This window comes from Mastomys coucha, unplaced genomic scaffold, assembly GCF_008632895.1.
Source record: "Mastomys coucha isolate ucsf_1 unplaced genomic scaffold, UCSF_Mcou_1 pScaffold7, whole genome shotgun sequence".
Taxonomy (NCBI): domain Eukaryota; kingdom Metazoa; phylum Chordata; class Mammalia; order Rodentia; family Muridae; genus Mastomys; species Mastomys coucha.
The window spans coordinates 53451188-53464701 of NW_022196913.1; the positions used below are offsets into that span (position 1 = coordinate 53451188).

Here is a 13514-nt window from a genome sequence, read left to right on the forward strand (position 1 = left end):
GATTAAAGGCGTGTACCACTACTGTCCGGCTCCATATACATTTCAAAATCAGTTTTTCAACTTCTCTAAGATAAGACTGCTGGGTTTTGCTTAGCAATACACTGAAATATAAGTCAGTGAGGATGTGACATTTTGATAGTCTTTCCACTTATAAATAAGGTACATCATTGACTTAGCTAGTAGCTGTCTAGTTTATGCTGTAGTCTATGATAGTTTCCAGTTACAGTCAGAGTAAAGTGAACCATGACCCTTAGCAGAGCATGCTACCCTTCGCTTCCTTGCAGGACCTGGATGTGACCTCTAGCACTCTCTAGATGTCGTCAAACATCTTAGAAGCACATTGCAGGTTATGCAGGTGGCCCTACAGCCACAGAGCTCATGTATGAGGAAGAGGGGAAGAGGCCAGGAGAGAGAGGGGCTGGGCCGTGGAGAAGACAGGTGTGAGGATCATGGCTATGGAGACAGATACTGGAGCTAATCAGTATTTAAGCAAAAGCCACACACTGCGGATGCTGGGTGCCAAGGAAGGTGAGAGGCTTCTGAAAGGACCACGGTCCTCCTAACATGCCGCTCAGACTCACAAAATGAGCAGAGCCTTGAGAGAACTCATTCCTGGTAAGTCACAAGGTTTGACGGTTTATAGCAGCCACTCCAAAGCTCATATGACAGGTGGTTCACCGGTCCATGGCTCCCGGGGGTCATGTCCTGGAGTTTCATCTTTTAGATGCTAGGATAAATGGTATTGCCTTTGCAATTTCAAGTTTGGATCCCTGATGTTTGTAAATGCAGTGAAAAGTCAATCGTAGTGGCAGCTTAGAATCCCTGAGGCTTAGGTACTCTCTTAAAATCAGAAAAAGGAGCAAGAAAAACAGGAAGTAAGAGAGATGGAGAGGAGGGAGCAGGAGGGTGGAAAGGCAAATGCTAAACTCATTTTTAAATTTTTGCTTATGGAATATAGATACTTTTCTCATACAACATATCTTTCTAATTTATTTATTTATTTATTTATTTATTTATTTATTTATTTATTGTTTTCTTCAAGACAGGGTTTCTTTGTGTAGCCCCATCTGTCCTGGAACTAGAACTGTAGATCGGACTGGCCTAGAACTCAGAGATCCACCTGCTTCTGTGCCCCCCCCCCCCCCGTGCTGAGATTAAAGGTGTGCACCATATTTTGATTACAGTTTCCCCTCCCTCTATTTTAGAAACAAAAATTGCAGTACCTCCTTGGCATCAGATCTCCTGTAGGCATTGGCATCACTATTCCATGATGGTTTGTTCATGTCAGGATAGAAGCCAGCTCCACACAGGTTCTTCTCCATCTACGGATTCCTCTCTAATTTTCTCTTGTGTCTTGTTTATGGAAGGAAATGGGTTCTTAATCCTGTAGTTTCCCATTGATTGGATATCTATACACTGCCTTCAATACAATTTCTTGTCCCCTGATAAACTTAGTTAAAGGTGACTCGGGTATAGGACCTTCAGGAATTCATAATGTCTTTTGTGCATATGTTTGTGTATTGAATTTGTGCATTAGTTTTGCATGCATGTGTGCATGCACATATGGAAGGGCTTGAGTTTATATTAGGTCACTCTGCCCTACATGTTGAGGCAGGGGCTCCTGATGAACCCAGAACTTTCTGTTTTTGCTAGCTACACTAGCCAGGTTGCTTTGGGGACCTCTTGTCTCTATTCCCTGAAGAGCTGGAATTACAGGTCACACATACACACACACACACACACACACACACACACACACACACACACCAAACAAGATACTCACTTCTGGCATGAGTTGCTTTCAACAAATCCGGTGGCTATCTGGCTTTGTAAACGTCAGCCTTTTTGTCTGGGTATCTAATTTTTTTCATTTTCCCTTTAAAATCCAGTTAAAATTTTTTTAAACAAACTTTTTATTGGTTCTTTGTGAACGTCACATCATGTACCCCACTCATCTACCTCCCCCCATCCTACCCCCCATACCTGCTGCAGTAGGTGGGGACAAGGCTAGCTCTCCTGCTCTCCCGACCTCAGGGCCAGCTCTCCTGCCTGCCGCAGGTGGTGAGGGGAAAGGGGGGAAGAGAGAAGAAAGTATCTCTCCCTAGTCCACACCACCACAGGGAGACTACTGGTAGGGCCAGTAGTCTTATATCCTCCAGGGGCGGGGGCGGGGGCGGGGGGGGGGGGGGGGGGGGGGGGGGGGGGGGGGGGGAGCTGCTCTCCCAAGCACTGCAGCTGGCTAGGGGCTGAGTCAGCTCTCATGCCTCAAGGCCCAGCTCTCCCAGGAAGCCCAGGTGATGGGTGGGGTCAGTTCTACACAGCTCTCAGATATCAACTAGTTCCTACTGGCAGACCAGACCAGGGATGCCTGCCTGTCCATTGGTGGTAACAGATCCACCAATGGATCTGCTGCAGGGTCGTGGACCCAGACTTGGACCCCAGTGTCAGCACAGCCCTGACCCCCCCCCCACCATGGTCCTAGGTGGCGTCACCGGGTACTCACATTTTTTCTTTCTTTTTATTCCAGCTCTGTCTCCCTTCGTTGTGCCCACATCTTTCATTTCCTCTTTCTCTTCCATTTCTCCACCTCTTACTTGCTCCTCTTAGTAGCCTCGGAGGTCTCTGAGTGTCTAGGTCTGTTTCAGGAGTGATGTCAGGAGTGCTGTGGTCTGCTCATGCATTATGGCGCCAGACAGGAGTCATCTTGAACATGGTCTGCTCCTTCCAAAGCTAGGTGGTGCCTGAATGGTGGTCATCTCAGGCTGGCTCCGTCTTGGCCCCATGGGGCCAGTCTGATGGATGTGTCAGGCCTGCTCTTCCTGCATGCCCATCCTGTGAGTCTGTCCAGGGCTGGTTGTCTCAGGCTAGCTCCCTGTCTGGGGCTCCCTAGTGCCAGACTGATGGTGGTCTCAGCCTCACTCTTTTTTAGGGAATGTTAGACTACTAATCATTCAGATTTCCATAGGTCAGAACACTGAGCCTTTCTCAGACACAGCCTTTCTCCTCTCTGCCACCTACTGACACACATGAGACACAGCAGCCACATCTGCAATGCTCTCGGAGCAGCAGTAATTTTTGTAGAATATTCCTCATTGTTAGCCAAATGAGTGGAGTGATTTAAAAAAAAAAAAGAATATAGTTTTATTTCACCAGATAAGAATTTTTTTAAAGTTATCTTGCTGTGTGTGTGTGTGTGTGTGTGTAGCATGTCTCGGTGTACACGGAGGCCAGAGGACAACTTCTGAGTGTTCTCTCCTTCCACTGAGGGTTCTAAGGATGGAACTCACCAGGCTTGTTTGTGTAGCCAGTGTTTTTACACACACACTATCTCATTGACCTTTAAGTTCATTTATTTTTTTTCATTTCATCCTTTCATTGAAGAAGTTCATTTATGAAATTTGCAAATAGTAAATTTTGCTGGGTTCTTATAGAATTCTCACATCATCTATAAGTTTATTAATTAAAAATCTATATCGCTACCTACAGGGTTATTCTGTACACTAAACCACTGACATTTTTTATTCTTTTAGTAAGTTTCTTTCGGATGAGAGTGTGGTTCTATACTGCTCCTTGTCTACTTTAATTTTGATTTTTTTTTTTACTTATTTTATTTATTTTATGTGTATGAGAGTTTTTGCCTGTGTGCTTGTCTGTGCAGTACATTCATGCTTAGAGCCCATGGAGTCCAGAAGAGAGCACTGGATCCCTAGGAACTATGAAGTGTGGATGGTTGTGAGGTACCATGCGACTGTTAGGAACTGAACCTGGGTCTTCTGCAAGAGCAACAAGTGCTCTTAACAGCTGAGCCATCCTGTTTCTCTCTTCTCACCAACTGAATCTACTTCCAGCATCACCTCCTTGGTGGAAGGTTTTTCTTAGGTTAGTTTTGAAGATTTATAGAGATCCTCTACTGTTATGTATCCCTGAGATTCCAGTATGTGTGTCTGTATGTATGTGTATGCACATGTATGCACACAGCTACAAGTGCACATGTGTGTGCATACATGTGAAGATCAGAGGACAATCTCTGGTGTTGTTCTTCAGGCACTGTCCACCTACTGTCTGAGACAGTCTCTTCCTGGCTTGGAAGTCATTGATTAGGCTAGGCTGGCTGGCCACTGAGACCTGGGGATCTGCCCACCTCTGCCTCCCCAGTACTAGGATTCAGAGCAGACACCACCATGCCCAGCCTTTTGACATGGGTTCAGGAAAGTGAGCTCAGGCCCTTGTATGTGCATAGCAAGCCCTAATTGAGCTATCTCCCAAGCCCCATTCCGAGGACTTCACATTCCTTTGAGGGATCTGTAAGGCTCAGACTGTTTCCGGAATCCTAAGATAGCATGTGGACTTTTCGTTCTCATGAATATACTGGGGGACTCTCCAGCTGCATCGTGGCATGTGACACTCTAACAAATCGCCGGAGACTGCAGCTAGCCGTGAGAATCCAGCTGTCTTTTCTTAAATAAGAGACTTGGAAAAAATTTTAAGTCATGATGTTGTCAGCATGCCATTGCTGGGGGGAAAAATGACAGAATTATTTTAAAAAAAGAAAGATTTATGTGACGAAAGGCCCATGGTTCAAAGGCTTCTATCTCCGGCTACTTGGCCTCACTAGCTGGGTCTATTACAGCACAGTCCTGCAGTGGGAGGAGAATCTGCTCACCTTGTGTACAGGATGCAGAGACTGAAGAAGCAGAGGGAGTCTAGAGTCCCGATTATCTCCCCGGTGACTTCACTTCCTCCCATCAGGCTACACTTCCTAAAAGGTCCGCCAGCCCCCAACAACGCCTGGGCTGGGCTGGGGAGGGGGTCGTCCACAGGTGAGAGGACTGCAGCCATGACCAGAAGCAGAGGCTGAGGAGAGTCTGAGCAGAGGCCTGCAGGCATCCAGTTCCTTTCTATACTAGTCCGTCTCCCCAAGCTTTCGCAACAGTTTGGAAGTTCTCTGACCTGCCTCTTAGACACTCACTCGCCCTGGGCTTTGATGAATAGCATCAGGCTTCCTTCTGCACACATTGAGCTTATCAAGGGTGCCTGGTGTGGAGCTCTGTGCTCTGCTTCCCTCTTAGGAATTCTGTTGTAAGTAATTTATTTTCCTGCTTTACTAAAAGCAGCTAAGAGAAGCCAGGCAGCATCCAGAACACTTTGGGGCTTGGAGATTTCTCTGACAGAAGAAATCTGCCAAATATACTGGTCCACAATCCCTCCATTCTGACTTCTAGAAATGTCTACAACAGGCTCGGTGCTAGAGTGCTCTGAGATGTTAATATTAGTGATTAAGCTTGCAATTAAAAAAAATGCTTAACAACGTCCAGTTCCTAGAGAAATCAGGACCACTTTACAAATTGCAGCCCACAAGATCAGTGTCACTTACGAATTTAGTTTACTTGATAAAGTTACACACTGTAAAAAGATACAAATATCTTCTGTTTCTGGTACAGCCCACTTGCCACATGACCACTAAGAATGAGTTAAGGCTACAGCATCAATCACAGCGACACAACTCCAGAACTACTGCAGGTCTTCATTAACCCAGCTCCCAAGCTACGTCTGCGCTTTGACTTGTCATGGCAGCGACATCCTGTGGTGCCTGTTTCTTAATAACTAATGAATCATTTTACTGCTATCCAGGCTGGGAGGTCAGGCTAAAGTGCTGGCCCCTTGTGGGAGGGCTGACCTCTGCTACCCAGATGGACATTTCAACCTGAGGGTGGGGGTTGGGGGGAGAACATGGTATTCTTATGTAGCAGAGAAAAATATAAGTTAGACTAGTTGGTGGTGGCAGGATCTGGTCATGAGGACAGAGCCTCATGATTCAAGCAGCTTCACAGAGGTTCTCCCTCAAGCACAGTTGCTTGTGAGGATTTAGTCCCCATTGCATGAATTTGGTGCCCATTTGGATCATGGTATCTTGGCTCTTGGAGAAAGGGACTCATGCCTACGGGGTTCTCATGTCACACATGGACTAGCACAGAACAGGCACATGTCTTACTCAAAAAAAACTAAGTCCCAAGCCGGGCAGTGGTGGTGCACACCTTTAATCCCAGCACTTGGGAGGCAGAGACAGGTGGATTTCTGAGTTCGAGGCCAGCCTGGTCTACAGAGTGAGTTCCAGGACAGCCAGGGCTACACAGAGAAACCCTGTCTTAAAAGAAAAGAAATAAAGAAAGAAAGGAAGGAAGGAAGGAAGGAAGGAAGGAAGGAAGGAAGAAAGAAAGAGAAAAGAAGAGAAAAGAAAAGGAAAGAAAAGAAAAGAAAAGAAAAGAAAGAAAAACAAGTCCCTCACATTTGTAAAAGAAACTAGTGTGAAAGAGTAGGACGCTCTTTAGAATGATGGCCATCTAAGCTAGACCTTACCGAAACCCTGGGTTTCTTCCTGCCAATCACATGAACATTTAACATTAGGTTGAACCACACTGAATGCTCAATTTGACCATTTCTTCCCTACAGAAATGGTCCCTCTACATGAATCTGAACTCAAAAGCCTGTGTGTTTTTAATTTTTTTCTTTTGGGGTTTGGCAGATGGCTCAGAGGTTAAGAGCGCTGGCTGTTCTTCCACAAGAACCCAATTTAATTCCCAGCACCTACATTGGCTCACAACTGTAAGTCCTGTTCCAGGGATCTGATACCTTCTTACAGACATACATGTACAAGTACTTTAGCCACTGAGTATTTCCTAAGCCCCTGTTTTTAAAAAAAAAATAAAATGAAAAAAAATTCATAAGAAATCAAAGGGTAGAGGGCTGGAGAGTTAACACAGCAGTTAATATATATATATATATATACTGTTCATGTAGAGGACCTGAATTTGAATTTCAGCATCCATGCAGTGGTTCACAGCTTCCTAATAACTACAGTTCCAGATCTGATGGCTCTTCTTGCCTCTATAGGTACTGAACTTATATGTGTAAGCAAGCACATGTGCCCATGTATACACACACACACACACACACACACACACACAAATAAAATATTATTTAAAATATGGAAGGGGTACTTGCCTAGTAAAGCCCTGGGTTTGATCCCCAACACTGCACATACCAGGCATAATCTTGGTACTTGGGAGATGTGGATGAGAATTCCGAGAAAGAAGCTGTGTCTTCCAGGATTGATGAGTACTGCAGTACTGTGGAGAGGTCACAGTGTTGCAGATCCAGTGGCTCATTACCTTATCTTGGGCTAGGTTCTGGCCCTCTAGAACAGCTGGTCCTTGTTCTGCTTGCATTGGAACCTAAGTCTTTTGAATAGATAAAAGCCTTTCTTTTGTTTTGAATCTATTAACTTAGCAGACCACTAGTTTGCACCTTCTTAGCATCACCAATCAAACTGGGTGATGTTAAGAAGGGCATCACCCAGAATCTTGGGCTTATAGAAAAGTTCCCCCATTTTCTGTACCTGCCTCTCTGATGTACCCACCAATGTAGTTTAAACTTATGACTTTCTTTGTACTTAAAACATCATTAAACTGCATCCACAGGAGTAACCTGTCTGTGCTCCAAGGCCATGGTCACTCTCATATGCTTCAAAATAAACCACACCTTTTATTCCTTTGAGGTGGGGTCTGTTTTTTTTTGATGACTGAAGTGAAGGCAGGATGATTGGAAGTGCATCCTCAACAATGTAGACAGTTCAAAGCCATCCCTGAACACTGAAGACTCTCTTCCACCCATCCACATATCCATCCATCAGAGACAAACTGCAGGCTAATGGTTAGGTAATGTAAGGAAGAATGAGTCAAGCAAGTATGAGTCACTGTGGATACAGAAAACTTAATTACGAGAGGTGTCAGGATATTCCAATCTTCTTGGCCCCTCTCACCCTTCTTGCCCTCTTGAAGCCAGGCCACAGGGATGGTATGGTATACCTCCAGCTCCTTGTCCATCTCCTCAAGAAACCATCTCCTTTCCTGTAATGATCCCTGTGTCTCTGGACAACTCACTATACACTGGCACAAGATCCTGGAAATGTCAGCATCTGCCTGCCTTCTAGACTTTTTTATCTGTGCCTGTAACAACACAGCATACTCACATAAAACTGGAAAGCTGGCTGAATATATGATCAAGTAAATCAGTACACAGTTTGAATTACACACATACACACACACAAAAAAAACCAAACTCTGCAGCAGGAGCAGCAATTCTTCCCAGAGGGCAGTTAGGGAGTCTCGGCAGCGGCAACCGGGAGCAGTGACAATCACCTGCTTTGATTAGTGAGTGTGGTATGCTGGATGGAGACCAGCACGCGGTGCTGGCTCTGCCTTTTCCTGTGTGTGTGCTATTTCCACCATTGTAGGCACTCTAATGGAATCCAATGCTCGCAGTGCTCAAGGGGCTCTGGTGTCATGAGGGTGCTCTAGGCTGGGCTAGCCCACCAGTCAAGAGCTTTCAGGCTGCAGTGTGGGCAGGGAGCACACAGTGGGGAGTCTACCTTACTTGCTGTCGGCAATGCTTGGCTTCCACAATGCTTTTCGGGGTGCTGAGGAGAATGTCCTTGGTGAGAAGAGCACACTCAGTATGCGGTACTCTCAATTGCTTTCTCATCCTCTTCATCGTTTACATGGAGGGAGGCTAGAATCTTGTTTCCTGGATTTTGTTTTAAAAACCATCCCTCTTAGAGCCTGCTCTCCATTATGGCCCACCATGCCTGAAGGTGAGCACAGCTAGCTAACTGGGCTGCTAACTCAGCTGAGAGCAACCCCTTACCTGTATCCCAGGAGAATGCACAATGCCCAAGAGCACTGTAATGAAGAACCACAAGGCGGGGCAGTGGTTGGTCCTTTTCACCTTTATTCAAAGAAGCACAACACCTGCCCAGAGCCTGACAGTGCCTTCTCAGGCCGCTGTATTTGGATTTTCTGACATGCAGTGGTGTCAGCACATGACTGTTGCAGAACTTAGAACATGTATTGCAAATGCACAGGTGTTGCTGGCTTTAAGGAGGGAGGGTGGCGAAGGTCCACAGTGTCACTTGCCCGTTCAAGGCTGACAAGAGGTGACCACAAGCATTCTCTTTGAACGTCAGCTTTTAGAATGTACACAGGAGACAGAGTACATGGATTTCCTGTTGTTAGGCTAGGCACTTCAGATACTTCAGCACTGGGAAAGCCGGTTCATTAACCATGACTGAATTTCCTTTCCCAAGAACATTCAAGGGGAAGGAAACTGCACTTGGCCTTTGCCATCAGAGTTGGTGAGGCTAATGATTGAAATAGTTTTGGATACACTAGACTGTAATTCAGAAAGGCATGAGTTAGAGAAATTTCATTTATTCTAATTTAGTCTTGCTTATTTCCTAAAATTCTGAGAATCAAAGAGTTATTACTTCTTTAGTTTGAATTAGTCTAGCTATCATCTTTGTCAAAAAAACTATTATGGCATGAGCTCTGCTATTCTTATGTATTAATTTAGTTTAAATAAGGCCTCAATAGCTGACTACTAGCTTAATCTAAAGTTAAACAAATTTGACCAGTCACCTGTGCTTATTTGAAGCCAGTTAGGGTGAGTGCAACCTAGGGTCAAATTCAACTTAAAAATAATAATCCTTACAGCAAAACAGCTGCTAGAGCTAGAGGCCGAGGCAGGAGGGCTTGTGGCAGGGCAGCTGTGGGGCACAGGCCAGGCAGCAATGCCAGCACTCCTGACAGAAAGTGGCCGGACTGGCTTGCTCCAGCTCTGAACAGACTGTGCAGGATGGCCACACAGCCCCCATGGAGCAGGGCTGGCTAGGAGCCTGCCCCCGGCACTGCTGTCCTTTCTGCACAGTCCTGGGGAGGACAAAGGCCAGTTCTGCTCCTTAGCAGCTGCTCATATTGGCCACATCTGATCCATTTCTCTGTAAAGCAGTGAACTGGCTCGGCAGCAGGTTGGGGAAGCAGAGGAAGGTTTCTGGGTTGAGAGCTGCTCCCTCCCCTGACAGCCAAGAGAGAGGTTGTCTGGAAGCCTGACAAAGAGCAAGTCTCCTTTCTACAAGTACAAAATCCCAACCGCTCCAGCCAGTCTATTAAAGTAAACTGAACTGCTGAATCACTGAAAATAATACTCTTTGAAAGACTTTGCCACATCTGTAAAAAAAGAAAAACAAAAGGCTTCAAAGTTTTAAAAAAAAAGTACTTTAAAATGTATTAATAGTCTTCTTAGTAACAAATATAAAACTGTTTAAGACACTTGGTGACTATCTTAGGTCATATCTCTGAGGGAGGGGACACATATCTTGGAAAGGATACATAGTGGGGTTTTACTACTAAAATGATCTATTTGGTAAAAACTCCACAAAGAGTTTGGTCAAAAAAAAAAATAACTGTTTTGAAAGGGTTATTTTTTTTTTCTCCAAAATGTCAAAAAGAGTAAGGACACAAATAAAACATACTTAAAATGTCAATACAACAATATCAGTTCAGTGAATAAATAAAGTGGCACCAACTTTATGGCAATTTTTCAAGACACAGCTCAAAGATATTTTAAAATAAATAACTAAAAAAAGGAACCGTCATTCTCAGCACAGAAGACAGCACTGACAGTGGAGTGAGGCAGGAAGCACGGCCAGCCCTGGCTCTCGGGGAGCAGACGCGCCACCCTCAGGAGGGTGGATGCTTAGGCTGGCTCTCGGGGAGCAGAAGCGCCACCCTCAGGAGGATGGATGCTTAGGCTGGCTCTCGGGGAGCAGAAGCGCCACCCTCAGGAGGATGGATGCTTAGGCTGGATGCTTGTCCAGAGAAGAAAACCTCAGGAGAGGCCAGGCCTTGGGCTGTCTTTTGCCATTTTTCTCTTTTCTTCCAACGTGTGCTTAAATATTTTTTTCAAGGTGTCATAAACTATTGGTCCATTTTCAGAATCAAAATTAACCTGGTGACAAAGAAAATTTTTATTTAAGACTCTGTAGTAAAAAATCTAATGAGTTTCTGTTTGCAAAGAAAAAAAGGATTTGGAAAAAAACAACAACAAAGATTTATATAAAAGTACATATAGTTAAACACATATGGTAAGTTTCATACACACAGGGGCACAAACCAAACCTTTGACTGAAAACTCATTCAATGTCATACCTGGAGTTTAAGACAACCCAGGCAGTGATGTCAAGCCACCAGTGATGGCAGCAGCTATATGAAGCTGAGATTAACCACTTACGCTGCAAGAAAACCCTGCACTGTCCCAGAGGAAGGGATGCTCTACTGAGAAGGAATCGGGATCCTGACACAGCTTCTCCCCTCCACAAACTGCTCCTCTTAGACTAATTACCACACAGCAAAGGTTGTTCACTTCATCAGTAACACAAGGGATGCAGGATGCTGCTCTACTTGTTTGTCAGTGTCTGGCTGATGGCATTGGGAAGAGACAACTGCATTTCTCCAGAAGCATTTACTTCATATTTTTTGTGGATACCAACTTGATAAGTTTGGACTTTTAACTCTGCTTAGATGATCTTGTTTAACCCAAGGTGGAAATGGCTGGGTGTGCAAATACCTCTGACTCCTATGAGAACAGGATTTAAAAGACTTGCTCAAAATCCAGCTGTTTGTCTCTTTGCTCTCACATTTAACAACCTGCCTGACAGGTCAGCTTTAACAACCTGATACCATGGTTAGGAAACTCTGTAACTTCTTATAAGACACAGTTGCATTACAGGAAAGAGCTGAATGTTTTACTTGAGAAGGGAAGTTGCTCTTTGGACCCCTGACTTACAGAGGTGGTGGAACTGGAGTTCAGGAGGACATAGGGACTCACCTTGGTGAAAGCTTTAATGGCATGCGAAAGGCAAGCTTCCTCCACCTCCACAGGAAGCGTCTGCAGGCTCACTATGCAGTGCAGCACACAGAGGATGGTCTGGTACTGCCCCTGTGGACACAGAGCATCATTACAGATGGCTTGATGACACCAAGTACATGAGCTTCACCAATAGGATCCAGTCTGATCTCGCTTAGATACCTGCTGTAAACCTTGAGCAAGCTGCTCTACCGTGCCTTGTCTATAAAAGGGGTCCTTCATCTCTAAGCACTATCAAGATGGCCAGAGGTGAAAGTAGAATTACTTCCCGAAGAGGTTGTTCACAGCTGCTCAGCCAGGTTAATCTCCTTCCTTATCTACCATCTCCTGATTTATCTCTGATATTTAACCACTGGGAAAAGGATTCTACACACTGGAAAGAAATCTTACCTTACAAGGTATACACTGGGCTGGGAAGATGGCTCAGGTAAAGAGCTTTCTGTGCAAGCCTGAAGACTGGAATTCAGATTTCTAGAACCACGAAAAAATCCTGGTGGGCGTGAGGGGCCTAGCTATAAACACAGGTAGGGAGGTGGAGATGGGATTCCTACAGCAAGCTGCCTAGCCAGCCTAGCCAGATACATAGGGGAGAGAGAGAGATGGAGGAAAACGTATGGCATTAACCTTAGGTCTTCACATGCATGCACAAATGTATGCTTAGTACACATAGATGGCCCACATGTATGTGAGGGTACCGCCTGCAGGTGTGTTTGTGAACATACTGTGAAAGTAGTTTGTGGGTAGACATAATCACAGATTCTAGTGAAGACTTGGGAACAATGAGGTGTTTACACTGTAGCACAGAAGGCAACTCAAGGCTAACAGCTAGTATTGTTCCCCCAAATAAAAGCAAAGCCTATTCTGAACTAAAAAGATTGTATCCTTATATGGTTGAAAATACTAAACTGTATAATAGGATCTATAGTGAAAAATAATTTCCATCTCTTCCCATATTCAGTGTCCTTCCCTGGTGGCAAACACTGCAGCTACTTTATAGCTTCTTGATATTCTTTTCTACTTCAAACATATATGAGCTATACATACAAGGGCCTGTAATACTTCCCATTTAAAAATTCTAAGGAGTGCATATTCCAACCTGCATTTTAGTTTTTATTGTCATAGGCTCACAGTGAGTAGAAACAAAACTTTGAAAAGGTGGATAGTTATAACACCCATCTTAAGCCCTGCTTAAGATCCACACAAACCACCATGGCCATGACTGCAGATGCTCACCTACCTAGGAAAAGAAAAATCACATCTTTTTTGTTTTGCTTTGTTTTAGGGGCAGAGTCTTAATATGTGTCTGGCTGGCTTGGAAATCACTATGTAGACCAGACTGTTCTCAAACTCAGAGATGTGCTTGCCTTTGACTCTTGAGTGAAGGGATTAAAGTATGTACTACCACACCTGGAAAAATACCATACTTTTAAGACAAAATAAAATCTAAAATTTAATAACATTTGCTACATTAAAATTTACACAGAAAAGATTAAAGAGAAGAGGTTGGAAGAATTTAGTGTTACTTTTCTGAAATTTACACAGTAGGAATGATTCCTGCAAGTGTGGCCATCTCAGTCTTAGTGGTAGATAGCCCCCTTTTAGGGGGTGGGCATCAAACCTGGGCCCTGTACATGCTACACAAATCATCTACCATGGAGCCACTTCCCCAGCTTGGTTTTTTGAGACAGTTTTGCTGTACACTACAGATGTCCTGAAATCCATTATGTAGTCCCGGCTGGCCTCAAATTTATAAT

At 44.5% G+C, this 13514-nt stretch overlaps 1 protein-coding gene and 1 non-coding gene across 6 annotated transcripts in view; both read right to left on the minus strand.

Moving 5' to 3' along the window:
* Positions 1-2931: 2931 nt before the first annotated feature.
* LOC116082915 lies at positions 2932-3067 on the minus strand. Its single transcript, XR_004115529.1, has one exon. It is a non-coding gene; the product is annotated as a small nucleolar RNA SNORA17 (small nucleolar RNA).
* A 5699-nt stretch (positions 3068-8766) lies between these two features.
* The window catches only part of Ptpdc1 (protein tyrosine phosphatase domain containing 1), a 50110-nt gene continuing 45362 nt past the window's right edge, over positions 8767-13514 (minus strand). For all 5 annotated transcript variants that reach the window (XM_031358479.1, XM_031358478.1, XM_031358481.1 and 2 more), the window contains 2 exons: positions 11722-11832; positions 8767-10842 (listed from right to left, as the gene is read on the minus strand). In XM_031358479.1, coding sequence (XP_031214339.1) covers positions 10723-10842; positions 11722-11832 — 231 coding nt within the window. In that variant the 3' untranslated portion in view covers positions 8767-10722. The remainder of the gene's footprint in view (positions 10843-11721; positions 11833-13514) is intronic.